At 47.8% G+C, this 25,000-nt stretch overlaps 1 protein-coding gene across 6 annotated transcripts in view; it reads right to left on the bottom strand.

The window, feature by feature from the left end:
• LOC115196446 (arf-GAP with GTPase, ANK repeat and PH domain-containing protein 1) overlaps positions 1-25,000 on the bottom strand; it is a 202,423-nt gene that overhangs the window by 112,555 nt on the left and 64,868 nt on the right. For 3 of the 6 annotated variants that reach the window (XM_029757283.1, XM_029757281.1, XM_029757280.1), the window contains exons 2-7: positions 12,716-12,774; positions 12,351-12,438; positions 7,576-7,590; positions 2,878-2,963; positions 1,511-1,652; positions 1,149-1,283 (exon numbers count right to left, since the gene is read on the bottom strand). In XM_029757283.1, coding sequence (XP_029613143.1) covers positions 1,149-1,283; positions 1,511-1,652; positions 2,878-2,963; positions 7,576-7,590; positions 12,351-12,438; positions 12,716-12,774 — 525 coding nt within the window. The remainder of the gene's footprint in view (positions 1-1,148; positions 1,284-1,510; positions 1,653-2,877; positions 2,964-7,575; positions 7,591-12,350; positions 12,439-12,715; positions 12,775-25,000) is intronic. The other 3 variants (XM_029757285.1, XM_029757284.1, XM_029757282.1) reach the window with 1 other exon arrangement.

Here is a 25,000-nt window from a genome sequence, read left to right as displayed (position 1 = left end):
ACGACCAAGCAAACGGCCAGTCATCAGGGGGAATGTCACCTTGCTTCCCAGCTTTTTGCTGTTTCCTGTCATGTCTTTATAAAGGAAGGAAGGAGCTCTGGCTGCACACTGTAGAGATGTATGAATTACAGGTAGTGGGTTCAGCTGACCAACTGTATTTTATGGCTGATAATTGCTACCCCAAATGAAACCAAATCCACAACCTGTGAGAAAGATTTAACCTGCATAAACACATTCTAAAATGTCTATTTATTCTCATAAGTCTGTCTCCCAACTTCCTGTATCTAAGTTGTGTTGAATGAATGGACATAGATGAATCCATGATCTACAGTTATTGTTGAGTTAGAACAGACAACTCAAAGGGTGAGTTATCTTAGTTTTCTATAACATCTCCGGTGGAGTAGTCTTACCGTCCTGGAAGACCCGTTCCACATTGAGGCCGTAGGTTAGTTATCTTAGTTTTCTATAACATCTCCGGTGGAGTAGTCTTACCGTCCTGGAAGACCCGTTCCACATTGAGGCCGTAGGTTAGTTATCTTAGTTTTCTATAACATCTCCGGTGGAGTAGTCTTACCGTCCTGGAAGACCCGTTCCACATTGAGGCCGTAGGTTAGTTATCTTAGTTTTCTATAACATCTCCGGTGGAGTAGTCTTACCGTCCTGGAAGACCCGTTCCACATTGAGGCCGTAGGTTAGTTATCTTAGTTTTCTATAACATCTCCGGTGGAGTAGTCTTACCGTCCTGGAAGACCCGTTCCACATTGAGGCCGTAGGTTAGTTATCTTAGTTTCCTATAACATCTCCGGTGGAGTAGTCTTACCGTCCTGGAAGACCCGTTCCACATTGAGGCCGTAGGTTAGTTATCTTAGTTTTCTATAACATCTCCGGTGGAGTAGTCTTACCGTCCTGGAAGACCCGTTCCACATTGAGGCCGTAGGTTAGTTATCTTAGTTTTCTATAACATCTCCGGTGGAGTAGTCTTACCGTCCTGGAAGACCCGTTCCACATTGAGGCCGTAGGTTAGTTATCTTAGTTTTCTATAACATCTCCGGTGGAGTAGTCTTACCGTCCTGGAAGACCCGTTCCACATTGAGGCCGTAGGTTAGTTATCTTAGTTTTCTATAACATCTCCGGTGGAGTAGTCTTACCGTCCTGGAAGACCCGTTCCACATTGAGGCCGTAGGTGGCACACGTCTCATAGTAGGTGCAGCGCTTCAGGTCGTTGGACAGCTTGCGTGCTCGCGTGTCATCGATGACCCGGGGATTGGCTGAGCTGATAGCATCTGCAATCACAGAAATAGCCAATCATGTGGCGCCCTCTAGTGCTGATAGAGAGGAAGTGCATGTCTTATTGCAGTAATTCCAAACAGGCATAGGTGGCAGAGGCACTCCAAGGAAGGAGTATTCTGTTCATGCACAGTGTGTGTGTGTGTGTGTCTCTGCGTGCCAGTGTGTGTGTATGTGTATGTGTGTGTGTCTCTGCGTGCCAGTGTGTGTGTGTGTGTCTCACCTTGCGTCCCCACCAGCACCAGAGGTACCTCAGCAGTGTTGCGGTAGTTAGCCATGCGGCTGTAGTAATGGTAGACTGTCTGGAAACTGATCTCATCCTCCAGACTGAACACAAATATCACTGCATCCACCCACAGGGAAAACTGGAGAGAGACAGAGGAAGAGAGAGGGGGGAAAGTGAGAGAGCGGGAGAGAGACAGAGGAAGAGAGAGGGGGGAAAGTGAGAGAGCGGGAGAGAGACAGAGGAAGAGAGAGGGGGGAAAGTGAGAGAGCGGGAGAGAGACAGAGGAAGAGAGAGGGGGGAAAGTGAGAGAGCGGGAGAGAGACAGAGGAAGAGAGAGGGGGGAAAGTGAGAGAGCGGGAGAGAGACAGAGGAAGAGAGAGGGGGGAAAGTGAGAGAGCGGGAGAGAGACAGAGGAAGAGAGAGGGGAAAGTGAGAGAGCGGGAGAGAGAGAGGAAGAGAGAGGGGGGAAAGTGAGAGAGCGGGAGAGAGACAGAGGAAGAGAGAGGGGAAAGTGAGAGAGCGGGAGAGAGAGAGGAAGAGAGAGGGGGGAAAGTGAGAGAGCGGGAGAATGAGAGAGACAAGGACAGTAAGGTTAAAGCTAGAACCCTTAGTTGCTGAATCTATTGCTACATCTAAATGAATTATGTATACCAATTGATTCTTGAAGAATATAACTTGCCTCATGAGCTTAGTTCAACTGTTGTAGCCCATCAGAAACCAAAATACAAGCTTGTTTTACGCCAATGTATGTAAACACACACTGTATAGCCTGAAAACCTGGTTAAAATGCTACGTTTGATATGATATGGATGGTCAGTGCAGGTGTCCATAACCCTATGAACTAGAGAGTGCAAACATTTCTCAGCTTTTTACCAAAACAGGGGCGGGGTTACGCTTTGATATGGTTTCAAATAAGGATTGTAGCTTTAACACGGGTTAGTGGTTCAGACTGCATGTGTGGTTAGGTTAGAGAGCATCCGTTTCCAGGACCCAGACTAACACTGGTTCTGGATTAAAAAGGATGATCAACAGAGAATCTCCAATAAAGTGGAGTTTTACTCTCGGACTAAATCTGTTTAGTCTGTGTACAGGAAACCCACCCTGTCATCAACCCACAGATGATAGTGCCATGTTAATACAGCCATGTTAATACAGCCATGTTAATACAGCCATGTTAATACAGCCATGTTAATACAGCCATGTTAATACAGCCATGTTAATACACCCTTGTTAATACAACCATGTTAATACAGCCATGTTAATACAGCCATGTTAATAGAGCCATGTTAATACAGCCTTGTTAATAGAGCCTTGTTAATAGAGCCTTGTTAATACAGCCATGTTAATAGAGCTGTAATCCCAACCTGAGCCTCTGGAGGGCCTCCTTCGTCTCTGATTAGCAATAGGTTGCTCTGTCCGTCCACCACCATCTCCTTCTTAAAACGGCCCCCTGCAGGAACAACACATAGGATGAGAGAGAGGAGAGGGACGAACAATACTACATCAATAACCACAGTAGAACTAAAGTCACTTAGCTTTTAGTCCAATGTCACATTTCATCTGTTGATATCTCAGCAGGATAGCTATATAGAGTTAGACCAGCTAGAGTGAATTCAATTAACTGTTGATGATGTAATAAATGGCTAGTAAACATGATTTGATGAGGTTATGGTAGTGATAAGGAGACATGATCAATGGACACACACACACACACACACTGAGGATGTCAGCTGTCCAGGACTAGATGGTGATAATGACTACCCACAGGAGAATGAGAGGAATGCTGCTGTACAGGTAAACCACACACAGAGATGACAGCGATGTGTGTGTGTGTGTGTGTGTGTGTGTGTGTGTGTGTGTGTGTGTGTGTGTGTGTGTGCGTGTGCGTGCAACACATTCCAGCAGGTCATTCCTCAAAAAAACATGTTTTATCTGTGAGAACTGTTAGAATGATGTTCTCTCACAATATGACCTTCAACTGTCCTCCACCAACACCCTATTCTCTGGCCTAGATGCTCTTAGGCTGACCTATGAACCTTGACCTCAGACGAAAAGGTCAGAGGGTATGGGCCGTGACCAAGGGGGGGAGTGGTAAAGTACTTCCTGTCCCGGGGCTTAAGCAGCCTTGGGGAGCCAGCCTTGGGAAGCCAGCCTTGGGGAGCCAGCCTTGGGTGGCCAGCCTTGGGGAGCCAGCCTTGGGGAGTGTCATGTAGCTCAGTGGTTCCCAACCAGGGGTACTAAGACCTCTGGGGGTACTTGGCTTATCCACGGGGGGTACTTGGCTTATCCACGGGGGGTACATGGCCTATCCACGGGGGGTACATGGCCTATCCACGGGGGGGACATGGCCTATCCACGGGGGGTACATGGCCTATCCACGGGGGGTACTTGGCCTATCCACGGGGGGTACTTGGCCTATCCACGGGGGGTACTTGGCCTATCCACGGGGGGTACTTGGCCTATCCACGGGGGTACTTGGCCTATCCACGGGGGGTACTTGGCCTATCCACGGGGGGTACTTGAGAAGACTCATGAGATCATAGGCCTACTGGTAAAATTCATAGGTTCTCTGGGCAGAGCAAAATTCAGTTGGTGGTACAGTAACCAAACAAGGATGAGAATCACTGGTGTAACATAGTGTCACGTAGCATAGAATTACTGACATCTAACTATCTGCCTGCACTGAGAGAGAGAGGGAGAGAGAGAGAGAAAGAGAGAGAGAGAAAGAGAGAGAGATGTAGGGAGAGAGAGACACAGAGAGACGAAGGGGAGGGAGAGAGAGAGAGAGAGACGAAGGGGGAAGGAGAGAGAGAGACGAAGGGGGAGGGAGAGAGAGAGACGAAGGGGGAGGGAGAGAGAGAGATGAAGCGGGAGGGAGAGAGAGAGATGAAGGAGGAGAGAGAGAGAGAGATGTAGAGAGAGAGAGATGTAGGGAGAGCGAGATGAAGAGAAGGGGAGAGAGAGATGAAGGGGGAGAGAGAGAGATGTAGGGAGAGAGAGATGTAGGGAGAGGGAGAGATGTAGGGAGAGGGAGAGAGATGTAGGGAAAGGGAGAGAGATGTAGGGAAAGGGAGAGAGATGTAGGGAGAGGGAGAGAGATGTAGGGAAAGGGAGAGAGATGTAGGGAGAGAGAGATGAAGAGAGAGAGAGAGATGAAGAGAGAGAGAGATGAAGAGAGAGAGAGATGAAGAGAGAGAGATGAAGAGAGAGAGATGAAGAGAGAGAGAGAGATGAAGAGAGAGAGAGATGAAGAGAAGGGGAGAGATGAAGAGAAGGGGAGAGAGCGATGAAGAGAGAGAGAGAGATGAAGAGAGATGAAGAGAGAGAGAGAGAGAGAGAGAGAGAGAGAGATGAAGAGAGAGAGAGAACAACGAGTCCAGGTCCGGGACAGACTGAACACACTGTCAGAACGTGTTGCACACTGAGACCTAACCTTGGCCTCAGGACACACCATGTGGAGTCATCATCATCATCATCGACCTTCTGCAAAACCCTGTCTGACTCCCTAGACCCACAGGGGGACAACAACACGGGGTTTTAGTCCCTGGTTAAAGAGACTGGCCATCAATCTAGCACCCCTTAAAGCAGAAACACCAACACACTTTAGAGTGGTCTGTCTTCTATAGCAAGACATTGCATCCCCAAGTTATAGGAACTTAGTGTGCATGGCATGAAGCGCACTTTTACACACAAAAAATGATGTCTGAAAATAAAGTGATAATCAACCTGTCAACTTCCAACTGTCAAAAATACCCTCTAATATAGCTCAGGTCTTAAGTGTGTGAGCCGCTGCTAACCATATCTGTGGTGTTTGGGGGTTGGAATGTGAGCCGCTGCTAACCATATCTGTGGTGTTTGGGGGTTGGAATGTGAGCCGCTGCTAACCATATCTGTGGTGTTTGGGGGTTGGAATGTGAGCCAGGCCAGGCAGGGAACCCATAATGACATGGTTAACTGGCTGTTTGTGTGTGTGTGTGTGTGTGTGTGTGTGTGTGTGTGTGTGTGTCAGGGTAACAGGAAGAGGCTAGGCCATGGGTCAGTCAGCCAGCCAGCACCACACAGCAGCAGCTCTTCCCAAAGTATTTTCCAGCTCTTTTTCCAGCTGCGGGGTTATGGAAGGAAGCCCACTCCAATCTGCTCAGGGGGGAGATTGGCGGAGGGCTGGGTGGGGCATGGGGGAGGAAAGAGGCGGCGGGGGCACAGTCCTGTTATAGACTAAAGCATGGTGGGTATTTTGAGCGCTCTGGCGAGGGCCTCTTGAAGAGAGAGGGCCTCTCTGTTCTCCAAGCAGCTCCAAGTGGACTCCATCCATGCACAGGAAAAGTAAGAAAATGTGTATGGAAAATCCAAAATACACACACCCTCGTACTTGTATGCAGAGAAAATCCTCATTTTATATATATAAAATATTTTTTATTTAACCTATATTTAACTAGGCAGGTCAGTTAAGAACAAATTCTTATTAACAATGACAGCTTACCGGGGAACAGTGGGTTAACTGCCTTGTTCAGGGGCAGAACGACAGATATTTACCTTGTCAGCTTGGGGATTTGATCTAGCAACCTTTCAGTTACTGGCCCAACGCTCTAACCACTAGGCTACCTGCTGGTTACTGGTCCAACGCTCTAACCACTAGGCTACCTGCTGGTTACTGGTCCAACGCTCTAACCACTAGGCTACCTGCTGGTTACCAGTCCAACGCTCTAACCACTAGGCTACCTGCTGGTTACTAGTCCAACGCTCTAACCACTAGGCTACCTGCTGGTTACTGGCCCAACGCTCTAACCACTAGGCTACCTGCTGGTTACTAGCCCAACGCTCTAACCACTAGGCTACCTGCTGGTTACTAGTCCAACGCTCTAAACACTAGGCTACCTGCTGGTTACTGGTCCAACGCTCTAACCACTAGGCTACCTGCTGGTTACTAGTCCAACGCTCTAACCACTAGGCTACCTGCTGGTTACTGGCCCAACGCTCTAACCACTAGGCTACCTGCTGGTTACTAGTCCAACGCTCTAACCACTAGGCTACCTGCTGGTTACTGGTCCAACGCTCTAACCACTAGGCTACCTGCTGGTTACCAGTCCAACGCTCTAACCACTAGGCTACCTGCTGGTTACTAGTCCAACGCTCTAACCACTAGGCTACCTGCTGGTTACTGGCCCAACGCTCTAACCACTAGGCTACCTGCTGGTTACTAGTCCAACGCTCTAACCACTAGGCTACCTGCTGGTTACTAGTCCAACGCTCTAACCACTAGGCTACCTGCTGGTTACTGGTCCAACGCTCTAACCACTAGGCTACCTGCTGGTTACTAGTCCAACGCTCTAACCACTAGGCTACCTGCTGGTTACTGGCCCAACGCTCTAACCACTAGGCTACCTGCTGGTTACTAGTCCAACGCTCTAACCACTAGGCTACCTGCTGGTTACTAGTCCAACGCTCTAACCACTAGGCTACCTGCTGGTTACTAGTCCAACGCTCTAACCACTAGGCTACCTGCTGGTTACTAGTCCAACGCTCTAACCACTAGGCTACCTGCCGTCCCATTGGAGGTAGTGTGCTGTGTTGTTGTGTTTTCTGTTGTATTAAAGTATCAGTCCCCTCGGTGCAGCTCTGTGGCTGGGCTCTCTGCTGAGTCAGCTGCTCAGTGTGTGTGTGTGTGTGTGTGTGTGTGTGTGTGTGTACATATAGAGAAGGGGTGAGTTGTGGCTCCACAAATTAAACAGACAGAGTGACAGAGTGAAAAGGAGAGGGTTAGCTACGTGAAGCAACAAGCTAAATGTTAGCACAGCAGAAACTTGATCAGGTTCATCATCTAGCTGCTCGCTTGACTGTCACACTAGATTGTCTAAGTGGGAGTTACCTGGCTTGTGGCCATTCAGAGAATCACTTTAGCTACAGAATGCATTGTTGTGGTGATATCTGGAATGATTATGGGCAACCTGACCTATTATCAAGCTGCTACTGTGAAATGATAAGGCCCTAGAGCAGAGAGGAAAACATTCCACAAGGGCCACAGACACACAGAGACAGACAGAATGAGAGAAGAGGATAGTTACCTGCATCCACGTCAGCTAGTTACAAATGCAGCCAAGAAAAAAGACAGGAAATAAAAGCAAATCCAAGGTGCAGGAGAGTTATATTCTCAGTTCAAATTAAACACACACACAGAGACAGACAGAGAGACAGACAGACAGACAGACAGACAGAGAGAATACAGACAGAGAGACAGAGGGACAGACGGACAGAGGGACAGACAGAGACAGACAGAGAGAGACAGAGACAGACAGAGAGAGACAGACAGAGAGAATACAGAGACACTGCATAGATTCACCCTAGGTCAGAGAGGCTAGAGAGAAGACCAAGCATCCCAGGTTGAGCGTACAGCCTAGAGCTGTGAGAGGAGAGGGGGTAGGGAGAGTGCAGTGGGGTTATCACATCATCTCTGGTCAGTCAGTGGGTGGTAGAAGAGCACAGATCCTAGTAGCTTCCTAAAAACTCTTAACACGACGACGCTGTCTGTCACATGACCTACCATAACCTCACACACAACTCTCCTGCTTTACGCTATCTACACTGGGCCCTTACGTTGTGTTAACATGGCAGCCAGCACGTTGTGTTAACATGGCAGCCAGCACGTTGTGTTAACATGGCAGCCAGCACGTTGTGTTAACATGGCAGCCAGCACGTTGCGGTGACGTTGTGAGAACGTTGTGAAAAGAGCCAGGTGTGTTTGGGTTGGTGTATTATAACCTATCATAATGTGTCCATTCATACGCTGTGTGTCTGAGAGGACCTGGGAGAGACCACCATTCCCTCTGCAGACTCCAGTCTACACACTAAGAACAGGCCTGGTTAGCGGCTCTGCAGCTGTGTGGTTAGGTGGTTACTAGGCTCAGCCGTAGGAGCAACTACAGCAGCCTACAACTCAATCAATTACCAGGAGAACTGGGGACCGTCTTGGGAGCATCCATTTTTAGATAAGTGGTTAAGACAGAGTGTGTGATCAAGCAGGGATTTTCTATTTTTGTTAGGCCATTGGTCACGCGACAATTATATCAAAGAGACAGAGTTCTTTTGGGTGGAAACACTTCCTAGATGGACGGCGGTGCCAAGAATTTGCCTGGATCAAAGACCTAAGGCTTGTCGTTTTAACTTCGCTAAAACACATTATTCTGCCTTCAAATGCTGGATTGTGTTTCTCTTGGCAGCTGACTGTTATAATCAAGAGGCAGAGAAGCGAAAAACACCCGTTGAGTTGTTGACATTTTTCTTTTTGGATATTCCTGAGCCTGCCACTGGCATGCACAGACCCACTGGCATGCACAGACCCACTGGCATGCACAGACCCACTGGCATGCACAGACTCAAGCCAGCAGCTAGGAAGAGTGACTGACAGACAAATACAGTGGGACAAAGATCATCCGACAGTTTTACTCTTGCATTTAAACGTTGAACCTTCCAGTAGGTGTCTGAATATTCCCTGGGCTGTCCCACTATAGGACTATCTAAGCCCATCTATAGGGCGGCAGGTAGCCAAGCAGTTATGACCATTGGGCCAGTAACCGAAACATTGCGGTATTCAAATCCCTGAGCCGACTAGGTTTAAAAAAATATGTCAATATGCCCTTGAGCAAGACACTTAAAGGAACAATTGGGGTTAAGTGTCTCTGGATAAGAGCGACTGCTAAATGACTAAAATGCCAAATGTACATTTATGAGGCAACGTTTTCTACACAGACTCATAGGAACATGAGTGTTAGTGCTGAAATATTAACATGCTTAGGTCTCTGAAAGTAGAGCGTAGAGAGGGCTCCCATATGTGGGTGAGCAGAGCTGGCAGGGTGCCTCCTCTTAGCTTCAATAATGGATGCAGAGTATGGCTGTTTGTCTCCTCAGGGCCTGGACTGTACTGATGATGCTAACACGCTAACGCTACATGAAGGGCTGCATCGCAATAGTGTCTGGTGACTTCCTCTCCTAATCTCCTTTCCTTCATCTGCATTGATATGAAGCCACAGGAGAGCTGAAAGCAATACGGCAGATGAGTGATGACTACCATGTATCTGACTGGTACCTGTCCACTTCTTTCAGACTACTGCAGCTGAACACGGGAAGAGGACATCATTAAAGGAGGACACTGGACTATTGAGACGCAGCCTGGAGTGGAGGAGAGGACACTGGACTATTGAGACGCAGCCTGGAGTGGAGGAGAGGACACTGGACTATTGAGACGCAGCCTGGAGTGGAGGAGAGGACACTGGACTATTGAGACGCAGCCTGGAGTGGAGGAGAGGACACTGGACTATTGAGACGCAGCCTGGAGTGGAGGAGAGGACACTGGACTATTGAGACGCAGCCTGGAGTGGAGGAGAGGACACTGGACTATTGAGACGCAGCCTGGAGTGGAGGAGAGGACACTGGACTATTGAGACGCAGAGTGGAGGAGAGGACACTGGACTATTGAGACGCAGAGTGGAGGAGAGGACACTGGACTATTGAGACGCAGAGTGGAGGAGAGGACACTGGACTATTGAGACGCAGAGTGGAGGAGAGGACACTGGACTATTGAGACGCAGCCTGGAGTGGAGGAGAGGACACTGGACTATTGAGACGCAGCCTGGAGTGGAGGAGAGGACACTGGACTATTGAGACGCAGCCTGGAGTGGAGGAGAGGACACTGGACTATTGAGACGCAGCCTGGAGTGGAGGAGAGGACACTGGACTATTGAGACGCAGCCTGGAGTGGAGGAGAGGACACTGGACTATTGAGACGCAGCCTGGAGTGGAGGAGAGGACACTGGACTATTGAGACGCAGCCTGGAGTGGAGGAGAGGAGAGGTAACAGGGAGAGAAGCTCCAGGACTAACATACTGCTCTCTCCAGCTCCTTGTAGCTGGGTAGTTGGGTTAAGCAGGCGGTGTAGTTAAGCGTGAGCACGGCACCCTGGTTAATTTGTTAACCTGTCTGGGCTAGGGGGCAGTATTTCCACGGCCGGATAAAAAAAACGGACCCGATTTAAACTGGTTACTACTCTTTCCCAGAAACGAGAATATGCATATTATTAGTAGATTTGGATAGAAAACACTCAAAAGTTTCTAAAACTGTTTGAATGGTGTCTGTGAGTATAACAGAACTCATATGGCAGGCCAAAATCTGAGAAAATTCCAAGCAGGAAGTGGCCTGTCTGACAATTTGTAGTTCTTTCTATTCCCTTTCGAAACTACAGTATCTCTGGGGTTACGTTGCACTTTCTAAGGCTTCCATTGGCTCTCTAAAGCCTTCAGAAAGTGGATTGAGGCGTCTCCTGTCTCTGGGCAGAGTATGGTAGCTCAGTTTGTCAGCGGTCTACCCGGTAACAAAGAGATTGGAGATGCGCGGTCCTGCGACCATGCAGTTTTTTCTTTTCCTCTTTGAATGAAAACACTATTGTCCGGTTGGAATATTATCACTATTTTACGAGAAAAATACAATAAAAATAGATTTTAAACAGCGTTTGACATGCTTTAAGTAAGGTAAAGGAACATTTCGATTTTTTTTGTCTCGAAATGCGCTCGCGCGTTACCCTTTGGATAGTGACCTGAACGCACGAACAAAACGGAGGTATTTGGACATAACTTTGGATTATTTGGAACAAAAACAACATTTCTTGTGGAAGTAGCAGTCCTGGGAGTGCATTCTGACGAAGATCAACAAAGGTAATACAATTTTTCTAATAGTAATTCTGAGTTTAGTGAGCCCCGAAGTTGGCGGGTGTCAAAATAGCTAGCCGTGATGGCTGAGCTATGTACTCAGAATACTGCAAAATGTGCTTTCGCCGAAAAGCTATTTTAAAATCTGACATAGCGATTGCATAAAGGAGTTCTGTATCTGTAATTCTTAAAATAATTGTTATGTATTTTGTCAACGTTTATGGTGAGTAATTTAGTAAATTCACTGGAAGTTTTGGGTGGGAATGCATGTTCTGAACATCACATGCCAATGTAAAAAGCTGTTTTTGGATATAAATATGAACTTGATTGAACAAAACATGCATGTATTGTATAACATAATGTCCTAGGAGTGTCATCTGATGAAGATCATCAAAGGTTAGTGCTTCATTTAGCTGTGTTTTGGGTTTATGTGACATATATGCTTGCTTGGAAAATGTCTGTGATTATTTGCGGCTATGTACTCTTCTAACATAATCTAATGTTTTGCTTTCGCTGTAAAGCCTTTTTGAAATCGGACAATGTGGTTAGATTAACGAGAGTCTTGTCTTTAAAATGGTGTAAAATAGTCGTATAAATTGAAATTATTGCATTTTTGAGGTTTTTTATTTCGCGCCATGCTCTCCACTGGCTGTTGAATAGAGTGGGACGGTGACGTGCCACCTTGCCCATAGAGGTTAAGGCTTTCTAGGAAGCTTTTTCCTAACCAACCACACTGCTATCGACTGACAGACATGGGTATCTGAAATGGCACCCTATTCCCTATATAGTGCCCTACTACAAAGTAGTGAAAAGGGTGCCATTTCAGAGTCATCCACTGACAGGCAGAGGCACACTGGCACAGACAGACGCACACTGGCACAGACAGACGCACACTGGCACAGACAGACGCACACTGGCACAGACAGACGCACACTGGCACAGACAGACGCACACTGGCACAGACAGACGCACACTGGCACAGACAGACGCACACTGGCACAGACAGACGCACACGGGCACAGACAGACGCACACGGGTACAGACAGACGCACACGGGTACAGACAGACGCACACGGGTACAGACAGACGCACACGGGTACAGACAGAGACGTGGTGAGCAGTAGAGAGCACCCTGGTCTTACCTTCTGGAGATTCCTCCTGGACGTATGTTCCTGTCAGGTACCTGTGGACCAGCGCAGACTTCCCACTGGCCAGGTTACCTACAATGCCCTGGGGGAGGAAGAAGAACAGGGAAGTGAGGTTGTTTCCTGGTTTTGCATATCTCCTACGTTGACTTGTAATAATCAGGATGGTTGTGCTGCAGTGGATAAATCTGAGAAGAGCTTCAGAGGAAGACTGCCTCAGATGCATACATGAATATAGAGAATATGGAATATAGAGGAAGGCAATTATATTCTGTTTCAAGTTCTGACCTCATTCCTGGTCTGTGTACATGTACGTCCAGGAGAAGACTCACTGGAGTGTTAGTATCCAATTTCAGACTCACCACTTTGAGTTCTGGTACCGATCGGCTCAGAGTCCACTCCTGGCTGTTCACAAAGGCGTCTGCAACAAAGAGAGAGGCCTGTCAATCAACGGTACACACACGACCCAGATAACATCAGAGGTCTGACAAGCTGTAATATCTATGTCCTCCAGACATCACGGCAACAAGGGTTCCAATCTGTTCCTGCTCAGTAGTCACCCACTAACAGGGAGGAAAGAGACGGATAAACGACAAGAAAGGGGGGGTGAGGAGACGAGTAGGAGGGACTTCGGGGAGGATAGGAGCGTATCATTAAAGATGACAGCTGAGTGACAGCTAGGATAGCTACATCCTCTCAGAGATACTTCCTGTCTGGTCTGAATGGATGTCTTCAGTAGACCATATCAGCTGTACATACGCACTGAACAGCAAGTCAACAAGACCGACGATACACTACACTGAACAACTACTATACCAGCTGAACAAATCCTGAAGAATGCTGCCCATAGTAGGTGTGTGTGGTATTGGCTATCATGCAACTGGCTAGTTGTGATGGTCTGCATGGCTAGCTAGGTGTAACATCTCCCTGGCTGTGAGGCTACTGGCTAGGTGTAACATCTCCCTGGCTGTGAGGCTACTGGCTAGGTGTAACATCTCCCTGGCTGTGAGGCTACTGGCTAGGTGTAACATCTCCCTGGCTGTGAGGCTACTGGCTAGGTGTAACATCTCCCTGGCTGTGAGGCTACTGGCTAGGTGTAACATCTCCCTGGCTGTGAGGCTACTGGCTAGGTGTAACATCTCCCTGGCTGTGAGGCTACTGGCTAGGTGTAACATCTCCTTGGCTGTGAGGCTACTGGCTAGGTGTAACATCTCCCTGGCTGTGAGGCTACTGGCTAGGTGTAACATCTCCCTGGCTGTGAGGCTACTGGCTAGGTGTAACATCTCCCTGGCTGTGAGGCTACTGGCTAGGTGTAATATCTCCCTGGCTGTGAGGCTACTGGCTAGGTGTAACATCTCCCTGGCTGTGAGGCTACTGGCTAGGTGTAATATCTCCCTGGCTGTGAAGCTACTGGCTAGGTGTAACATCTCCCTGGCTGTGAGGCTACTGGCTAGGTATAACATCTCCCTGGCTGTGAGGCTACTGGCTAGGTGTAACATCTCCCTGGCTGTGAAGCCCATTAGCCCGACTGGTCCCAGGTCTTATTATCCATCAGAGGCCCAGCATGGCTGCCAAACAAAAGCAGCAGGTCCGCGGTGGAGCTGGTCACACTCTTAATATTTAATATCACACCAGCTGCTCTGCGACTGGCTCTATTGGAGCCACTAAGCTCCATCTTGGCTCACTGTTGTGGCGCTGGCAGGGCCATTCTCTGGCAGCACACGGTTAATGCCAGAATGGATCTTTCAGGAGGAACCAGGCTAACCAAAGCACCAATCAGAGGGCATGTGGGCGTGGCTTAGACCCATAGCGGTGAGATGGTTGGGGTGGAGCTAGAGTCATTATATACACAAAGCATTCTGATGCCAACTGTCCTTCGTCACACCTGTTTCCTTGTCTGTTATAAAGGCTAGTGGACTAACAGGAGATGTGGCCTCTACTCTGCTCTGATCCACTCTGCTCTGATCCACTCTGCTCCGTTCTGTAGGTCCTGTGTACATTCCTCCACTTCACCCTCAGCTGTTTATGAGACAGATAAGACCTGGCAGGCTAGATGGAAGGTTAAGTGAGGTCAGTATGTGGGACAGTGTATTTAACTGGAGGTTACATCAGCGCGAGGAGGTTGAGTTGAGAGACTGTAATGTGAATGTGTGGTTTGAATTGCATCTGTTTACTTGACTGTAATAATGGGTGGTGCATGTGTGAGTGACTGCTGAATGAGCGTGGGTGAAACAGTACTGTCGTCTATAACTGCAGTGTGCTGTGGACAGTGTGTGTACAGTGTGTGTGTGTAGTAATGCATGGGGGAAATAAACTGTCATCCCTCTGCCACTCCAATCACTCCCCTCATTTCCCATGACCTCCTCTCCTCCTCACTGGTTGTTACAGCAGATACTGTAGAACAACACAGCACACACACCTAACTAGTTTGTGTGTGTGGTGAGTTTTATCATCCAGTCAATCTCACCACAGTGTTACCCTGGAGGGAGCTGACCTCACACATATAATACCAGGTCATTCTACAAAAGGACTGTCCATGCTGCTTAGAATCCCACACAACACAGTGCTGTTCTAATAGCAGACACTAGAGACTTAGACCAAAGAGACTTAGACCAAAGAGACTTAGACCAAAGAGACTTAGACCAAAGAGACTTAGACCAAAGAGACTTAGACCAAAGAGACTTAGACAAAAGAGACTTAGTCCAAAGAGACTTAGACCAAAGAGACTTAGTCCAAAGAGACTTAGTCCAAAGAGACTTAGTCCAAAGAGACTTAGTCCAAAGAGACTTAGTCCAAAGAGACTTATCCAAAGACAGTCATGCATACATACATTTTCACGTATGGGTGGCCTCAGCGGGAAACGAACCCATGACCCTTGGCATTGCAGGCGTCATGCTCTACCAACTGAGCCACACACACCATTCAGCCCTTCCCTTTCTCCAGACACCCCAGTGTGTTATCTGCTGGGGTAAGTAGGTCACAGGCCCCACCACCAGACAGGACTGAGGACCACAAACAACCCTGTTCCATTTAGGTGTCCATTTGGACCAGTGTTAGCTTTACTAATTCATCAGGGACGATCTGTGTCAGGTAGACACTACACTACACTACAGGTAGACACTACACTACACTACAGGTAGACACTACACTACAGGTAGACACTACACTACACTAGTGGTAAACACTACACTACACTACAGGTAGACACTACACTACACTACAGGTAGACACTACACTACAGGTAGACACTACACTACACTACAGGTAGACACTACACTACAGGTAGACACTACACTACACTACACTACAGGTAGACACTACACTACACTACACTACAGGTAGACACTACACTACACTACAGGTAGACACTACACTACACTACAGGTAGACACTACACTACAGGTAGACACTACACTACACTACAGGTAGACACTACACTACACTACACGTAGACACTACACTACACGTAGACACTACACTACACGTAGACACTACACTACACGTAGACACTACACTACAGGTAGACACTACACTACACTACAGGTAGACACTACACTACACTACAGGTAGACGCTACACTACACTACAGGTAGACGCTACACTACACTACAGGCAGACGCTACACTACAGGCAAAGGCAGACGCTTCACTACAGGCAAAGGCAGACGCTTCACTACAGGCAGACACTACACTACAGGCAGACACTACACTAGACTACAGGCAGACACTACACTACACTACAGGCAGACGCTACACTACACTACGCTACAGGCAGACGCTACACTACACTACACTACAGGTAGACGCTACACTACAGGCAAAGGCAGACGTTACACTACAGGCAGACACTACACTACAGGCAGACACTACACTACACTACAGGTAGACACTACACTACAGGCAGACGCTACACTACACTACAGGCAGACACTACACTACACTACAGGCAGACGCTACACTACACTACAGGCAGACGCTACACTACACTACAGGCAGACGCTACACTACACTACAGGCAGACGCTCCACTACAGTACAGACAGACACTCCAGTACAGACAGACACTACAGTACAGACAGACACTACACTACACTACAGGCAGACGCTACACTACAGGCAGACACTACACTACAGGCAGACACTACACTACAGGCAGACGTTACACTACAGGCAGACGTTACACTACAGGCAGACGCTACACTACACTACAGGCAGACGCTACACTACACTACAGGCAGACGCTACGCTACACTACAGGCAGACACTACACTACAGGCAGACACTACACTACAGGCAGACACTACACTACAGGCAGACACTACACTACAGGCAGACACTACACTACACTACAGGCAGACGCTACACTACACTACAGGCAGACGCTACACTACACTACAGACAGACACTACAGAACAGACAGACACTACACTACAGACAGACACTACAGTACAGACAGACACTACAGTACAGACAGACACTACAGTACAGACAGACACTACAGACAGACACTACAGTACAGACAGACACTACAGTACAGACAGACACTACAGTAAATACACCATACACTCTTTATTAATGCCTTGAGTAACAAACAGGTGTTTTCAAAGACGTGGTTATGGGAAGGCTGTGGACCATGTTTTCAGACGTTATCCCAAGCCATCGTAATCCACACCACTCTAGTCCAGTCTCCCTCTCCACATCACTAGTGTCTGAGGACATTTTACAGCCGTCTCAGACGTTGAGCTGTGTAGCACCACTTCAGAACATGTTCATGACTTGATTGCAGGCAAGAGACTAATTTACTGCATCAATTTAGTGGACCACAAAATACTTCTCAAAGCATCTGAATGGTCCTGGAGTTGAGAAAACACTGGGATAGATAACACATGATGACAACATAACACATCTTCCACTTCCCAACTGCCCCTCCTCCCCTCCTCCTCCTCCTCTCTGATGTGTTAAACATCTAAATAAGTCAGTGTCCCCCTCCTAACCCCGCCTCTGTCTGACGGTCTATTGGGATTGGTCAGACAACAGCGGGACTGGAAAGAATCCAGTAAGAGGGGTCTCTATTGGCCGACTGGTACACAGGGGTGTATTGTTGCCGTGGTACCCCGGTCTGTAGTTATGGGACCTAGCTGGCTGGCTGTGTGGAGGATCACAAATGTCCGCCTGTGTTCTGTTCACCTCTCGCTGACAGACAGGATGTTGTTATAGCTGCATCCTGTTTTCAGAGCTGGGGGACCGGCCAACACTGCTCCAGTTCCCCGGTGGCTCCCAGTAAATGACTGGCTAATAGCCACTTGACTAACAAGCTACATGACTGACTAGCCCTGTATGCCATCATGCTACACTGGTACAGAGCATTAGCCATGGGTACTTACACCTGCATTGACTACCTAGCTATCCCATCTTAGCGTTCCATTCACTAACTACCCCCTTCACTGACCTGCAACTGTGGCAAGACGAGAGCTCACCTGGGAAATGCCTCTAGGGTCAATGCTATTAACATTATGTTGATTTGGTGGGTCAGCAGAAAATGAAGAGAGTATTCCCAGCCCCACAATGTGTGTGAACCCCTGGGCTACAGAAGTCCACCTGCACCATATCAATCCACCAATCAAGATCAACCATCACGTGGCCTTGTCACCACGCACACAGTGTCTGGCTGCCAGCGTCCGTCCCTTCACTCTGTCACCATACACACACCAGCTGTATGCCATACTACCTGCTGGCTCTCACTGGTGCGTGTTCCACAGTCCACACACACACACACACACACACACACACACACACACACACACACACACACACACACACACACACACACACACACACACACACCAGGGATTCTGTAGGGAAAATGTCCTTCTTACCAAATTCTGATGTGTACTTTGAAGATGTTAGAGTAACTGTCCAGGCTTACTTTTCCTCAGCCAACAAGACAAGTAACGAACAGCAAATCACTAGCCTTTTACAATCTACTATCCCCCATAGTAGAACAGTTGACCTATTCTATTAGTCAGCTTGTTGAGAAAGAAATAGCCATTCCAAACAGACTCTGGGACAGCTGTGGCACGATAGAGTTGGAGGAGAGAGAGATGTGGAAGACTGCATACAAGGCAGAGAAGAGCGAGAGAGAACGAGAGAGAGAGCCAGAGACCCCAGCAGCAGGGGTCTGACTACTGTTTTCCAGCTGAACATGTGTAACCAATAGAGGGACAGAGCTGAGCATGTGTAACCAATAGAGGGACAGAGCTGAGCATGTGTAACCAATAGAGAGACAGAGCTGAGCATGTGTAACCAATAGAGGGACAGAGCTGAGCATGTGTAACCAATAGAGGGACAGAGCTGAGCATGTGTAACCAATAGAGGGACAGAGCTGAACATGTGTAACCAATAGAGGGACAGAGCTGAACATGTGTAACCAATAGAGGGACAGAGCTGAACATGTGTAACCAATAGAGGGACAGAGCTGAACATGTGTAACCAATAGAGGGACAGAGCTGAACATGTGTAACCAATAGAGGGACAGAGCTGAGCATGTGTAACCAATAGAGGGACAGAGCTGAGCATGTGTAACCAATAGAGGGACAGAGCTGAGCATGTGTAACCAATAGAGGGACAGAGCTGAGCATGTGTAACCAATAGAGGGACAGAGCTGAGCATGTGTAACCAATAGAGGGACAGAGCTGAGCATGTGTAACCAATAGAGGGACAGAGCTGAACATGTGTAACCAATAGAGGGACAGAGCTGAACATGTGTAACCAATAGAGGGACAGAGCTGAACATGTGTAACCAATAGAGGGACAGAGCTGAGCATGTGTAACCAATAGAGGGACAGAGCAGAACATGTGTAACCAATAGAGGGACAGAGCTGAACATGTGTAACCAATAGAGGGACAGAGCTGAGCATGTGTAACCAATAGAGGGACAGAGCTGAGCATGTGTAACCAATAGAGGGACAGAGCTGAGCATGTGTAACCAATAGAGGGACAGAGCTGAGCATGTGTAACCAATAGAGGGACAGAGCTGAGCATGTGTAACCAATAGAGGGACAGAGCTGAGCATGTGTAACCAATAGAGGGACAGAGCTGAACATGTGTAACCAATAGAGGGACAGAGCTGAACATGTGTAACCAATAGAGGGACAGAGCTGAGCATGTGTAACCAATAGAGGGACAGAGCTGAGCATGTGTAACCAATAGAGGGACAGAGCTGAGCATGTGTAACCAATAGAGGGACAGAGCTGAACATGTGTAACCAATAGAGGGACAGAGCTGAGCTCTCTGACATGCTGCAGACACATTTACAGAGATGTCAGCAGCACATTCCTCAACACGAGAGGAGAAGAGAGGGACAGGGGAAGAGAGAGTGGCACACAGCCAGGAGTAGGCTTCATTCATACTGAGAGAGACGGGGCAGAAAGAGAGGAAGAGATATGGAGGAGAGAGAGATGGAGAGGGAGGAAGAGATGTGTGGGAGAGGGAGGAAGAGATATGCAGCAGAGAGAGATGGAGAGGGAGGAAGAGATGTGTGGGAGAGGGAGGAAGAGATATGCAGGAGAGAGAGATGGAGAGGGAGGAAGAGATATGCAGGAGAGAGAGATGGAGAGGGAGGAAGAGATGTGTGGGAGAGGGAGGAAGAGATATGCAGCAGAGAGAGATGAGGAGGGAGGAAGAGATGTGTGGGAGAGGGAGGAAGAGATATGCAGCAGAGAGAGATGGAGAGGGAGGAAGAGATGTGTGGGAGAGGGAGGAAGAGATATGCAGGAGAGAGAGATGGAGAGGGAGGAAGAGATGTGTGGGAGAGGGAGGAGGAGATATGCAGGAGAGAGAGATGGAGAGGGAGGAAGAGATGTGTGGGAGAGGGAGGAGGAGATATGCAGGAGAGAGAGATGGAGAGGGAGGAAGAGATGTGTGGGAGAGGGAGGAGGAGATATGCAGGAGAGAGAGATGGAGAGGGAGGAAGAGATGTGTGGGAGAGGGAGGAAGAGATGTGTGGGAGAGAGAGATGGAGAGGGAGGAAGAGATGGGTGGGAGAGGGAGGAAGAGATATGCAGGAGAGAGAGATGGAGAGGGAGGAAGAGATGTGTGGGAGAGGGAGGAAGAGATATGCAGGAGAGAGAGATGGAGAGGGAGGAAGAGATGTGTGGGAGAGGGAGGAAGAGATATGCAGGAGAGAGAGATGAAGAGGGAGGAAGAGATGTGTGGGAGAGGGAGGAAGAGATATGCAGCAGAGAGAGATGGAGAGGGAGGAAGAGATGTGTGGGAGAGGGAGGAAGAGATATGCAGCAGAGAGAGATGGAGAGGGAGGAAGAGATGTGTGGGAGAGGGAGGAAGAGATATGCAGGAGAGAGAGATGGAGAGGGAGGAAGAGATGTGTGGGAGAGGGAGGAGGAGATATGCAGGAGAGAGAGATGGAGAGGGAGGAAGAGATGTGTGGGAGAGGGAGGAGGAGATATGCAGGAGAGAGAGATGGAGAGGGAGGAAGAGATGTGTGGGAGAGGGAGGAGGAGATATGCAGGAGAGAGAGATGGAGAGGGAGGAAGAGATGTGTGGGAGAGGGAGGAAGAGATGTGTGGGAGAGAGAGATGGAGAGGGAGGAAGAGATGGGTGGGAGAGGGAGGAAGAGATATGCAGGAGAGAGAGATGGAGAGGGAGGAAGAGATGTGTGGGAGAGGGAGGAAGAGATATGCAGGAGAGAGAGATGGAGAGGGAGGAAGAGATGTGTGGGAGAGGGAGGAAGAGATATGCAGGAGAGAGAGATGAAGAGGGAGGAAGAGATGTGTGGGAGAGGGAGGAAGAGATATGCAGGAGAGATGAAGAGGGAGGAAGAGATGTGTGGGAGAGGGAGGAGAAGATATGCAGGAGAGAGAGATGGAGAGGGAGGAAGAGATGTGTGGGAGAGGGAGGAAGAGATATGCAGGAGAGAGAGATGAAGAGGGAGGAAGAGATGTGTGGGAGAGGGAGGAGGAGATATGCAGGAGAGAGAGATGGAGAGGGAGGAAGAGATGTGTGGGAGAGGGAGGAGAAGATATGCAGGAGAGATGAAGAGGGAGGAAGAGATGTGTGGGAGAGGGAGGAAGAGATGTGTGGGAGAGGGAGGAAGAGATGTGTGGGAGAGGGAGGAAGAGATGTGTGGGAGAGGGAGGAAGAGATGTGCAGGAGAGATGAAGAGGGAGGAAGAGATGTGTGGGAGAGGGAGGAGAAGATATGCAGCAGAGAGATGAAGAGGGAGGAAGAGATGTGTGGGAGAGGGAGGAGAAGATATGCAGCAGAGAGATGAAGAGGGAGGAAGAGATGTGTGGGAGAGGGAGGAGAAGATATGCAGGAGAGAGAGATGGAGAGGGAGGAAGAGATGTGTGGGAGAGGGAGGAAGAGATATGCAGGAGAGAGAGATGAAGAGGGAGGAAGAGATGTGTGGGAGAGGGAGGAAGAGATATGCAGGAGAGAGAGAAAGAGATGTGTGGGAGAGGGAGGAAGAGATGTGTGGGAGAGGGAGGAAGAGATGTGCAGGAGAGATGAAGAGGGAGGAAGAGATGTGTGGGAGAGGGAGGAGAAGATATGCAGGAGAGATGAAGAGGGAGGAAGAGATATGCAGGAGAGATGAAGAGGGAGGAAGAGATGTGTGGGAGAGGGAGGAGAAGATATGCAGGAGAGATGAAGAGGGAGGAAGAGATATGCAGGAGAGATGAAGAGGGAGGAAGAGATGTGTGGGAGAGGGAGGAAGAGATGTGTGGGAGAGGGAGGAAGAGATATGCAGGAGAGATGAAGAGGGAGGAAGAGATGTGTGGGAGAGGGAGGAAGAGATGTGTGGGAGAGGGAGGAAGAGATATGCAGGAGAGATGAAGAGGGAGGAAGAGATGTGTGGGAGAGGGAGGAAGAGATGTGTGGGAGAGGGAGGAAGAGATGTGTGGGAGAGGGAGGAAGAGATATGCAGGAGAGATGAAGAGGGAGGAAGAGATGTGCAGGAGAGATGAAGAGGGAGGAAGAGATGTGTGGGAGAGGGAGGAAGAGATATGCAGGAGAGATGAAGAGGGAGGAAGAGGGGAAAACGGTGATTAGAGAAGTAGAAAGACAGGGCTAAGGAGAAAGAGAGATGCTCATGGCCCAGTGGTCCGTCTCCCAGAGAGATCCACAGACCTTTCATATTTATTTGTATTTATTAGGGGTCCCCATTAGCTGCTGCCAAGGCAACTCTTCCCTCCTCTCTACCTCCCTCGCTCTGCGCAAAATAGAGCTGAAGGAGCGAGAGAGAAGAAACTGAAACTTCACACAGGTCTTGAACAAACTCAGAGGTACTGGCAATCTCCCAGGAGATTATTTTCCTTCTCTTCTCAGTATGTGAGTCAGTGAAGAGGTGGAGAGAGCAGACCCATTTATTTTAATTTACCTTTATTTAACGAGACAAGTCAGTTAAGAACAAATTCTTATTTTCAATGACGGCTTAGGAACAGTGGGTTAACTGCCTTGTTCAGGGGCAGAACGACAGATTTGTACCTTGTCAGCAAGGGGATTCGATCTTGCAACCTTTCGGTTACTAGTCCAACGCTCTAACCACTAGGCTACCTGCTGGTTACTAGTCCAACGCTCTAACCACTAGGCTACCTGCTGGTTACTAGTCCAACGCTCTAACCACTAGACTACCTGCTGGTTACTAGTCCAACGCTCTAACCACTAGGCTACCTGCTGGTTACTAGTCCAACGCTCTAACCACTAGGCTACCTGCTGGTTACTAGTCCAACGCTCTAACCACTAGACTACCTGCTGGTTACTAGTCCAACGCTCTAACCACTAGGCTACCTGCTGGTTACTAGTCCAACGCTCTAACCACTAGGCTACCTGCTGGTTACTAGTCCAACGCTCTAACCACTAGGCTACCTGCTGGTTACTAGTCCAACGCTCTAACCACTAGGATACCTGCTGGTTACTAGTCCAACGCTCTAACCACTAGACTACCTGCTGGTTACTAGTCCAACGCTCTAACCACTAGGCTACCTGCTGGTTACTAGTCCAACGCTCTAACCACTAGGCTACCTGCTGGTTACTAGTCCAACGCTCTAACCACTAGGCTACCTGCTGGTTACTAGTCCAACGCTCTAACCACTAGGCTACCAGCCAGATAAAGATGAAATAAGACATCCTGGTAGCAGATACCAAAAGGAAACAGGCTGTAAAAGGTCAAGGTTGAATGGAGCTGAAGGGTGGGACTAATAACAACAAGATAACAAATGTAAAATATACAGGGTCTGTAAAATGTATATAGCTTCAGAACTTTAGTGAAATAGCACAGTTACAAATATATGGCAAATAGAAGTCAAACTGGATGGACATCAGAAATAGAGGAAGGACTAAAAACAAACACAATATAACTATTGTAAAATAGATTGTGTCTGTAAAATGTATATAGTGTGTATAAACTGGAAGTAGAAGCCTAAGTGTTGTTATTCATTAGTTTACTCCGATTAGGAGAGGGGTGGTAGGGTTAGTGGAAAAGAATCAAGGAAAGTATATTCTAAAAAAGTGTCTGTGTGTATGTATGTACACACACGTTCAAAAGTTGAGTCACTTATAAATGTCTTTGTTTTTGAAAGAAAAGCTATTTTTTTATCCATTAAAATAACATAAAATTGATCAGAAATACAGTGTAGACATTGTTAATGTTGTAAAACCGATGATTTTTAATGGAATATCTACATAGGCGTAGAGGCCCATTATCAGCAACCATCACTCGTTGTGTTAGCTAATCCAAGTTTATCATTTTAAAAGGCTAATTGATCATTAGAAAACCCTTTTGCAATTATGTTAGCACAGCTGAAAACCGCTGTCCTGATTAAAGAAGCAATAAACTGGCCTTCTTTAGAGTAGTTGAGTATCTGGAGCATCAGCATTTGTGGGTTTGATTACAGGCTCAAAATGGCCAGAAACAAAGAACTTCCTTCTGAAACTCGTCAGTCTATTCTTGTTCTGAGAAATTAAGGCTATTCCGTCCTTGTTCTGGGATTAATTTGTACTTTTTGCACCAAAGTACGTTCATCTCTAGGAGACAGAACACATCTCCTTCCTTAGCTGATTTCTTTAGATTTTCCCATGATGTCAAGCAAAGAGGCACTGAGTTTGAAGGTAGGCCTTGAAATACATCAACAGGTACACCTCCAATTGACACAAATGACGTCAATTAACCTATCAGAAGCTTCTAAAGCCATGACATCATTTTCTGGAATTTTCCAAGCTGTTTAAAGGCACAGTCAACTTAGTGTATGTAAACTTCTGACCCACTGGAATTGTGATACAGTGAATTCTAGGTGAAATAATCTGTCTGTAAACAATTGTTGGAAAAATTACTTGTGTCATGCACAAAGTAGATGTCCTAACCGACTTGCCAATACTATAGTTTGTTAACAACAACTTTGTGGAGAGGTTGAAAAACGAGTTTTAATGACTCCAACCTAAGTGTATGTAAACTTCCCACTTCAACTGTATGTATGTATGTATGTATGTATGTATGTATGTATGTATGTATGTATGTATGTATGTATGTATGTATGTATGTATGTATGTCCCAAAAATATGGGGGATTGGAAATGATGCAGACAATTAAATTGATGGAAGCAACAATCTGCAATATTAAAGCTGATCCCCCCAT

This window comes from Salmo trutta, chromosome 6 (assembly GCF_901001165.1).
Source record: "Salmo trutta chromosome 6, fSalTru1.1, whole genome shotgun sequence".
Classification (NCBI taxonomy): Eukaryota; Metazoa; Chordata; class Actinopteri; order Salmoniformes; family Salmonidae; genus Salmo; species Salmo trutta.
This window is presented reverse-complemented; position numbering and strand designations above follow the sequence as displayed.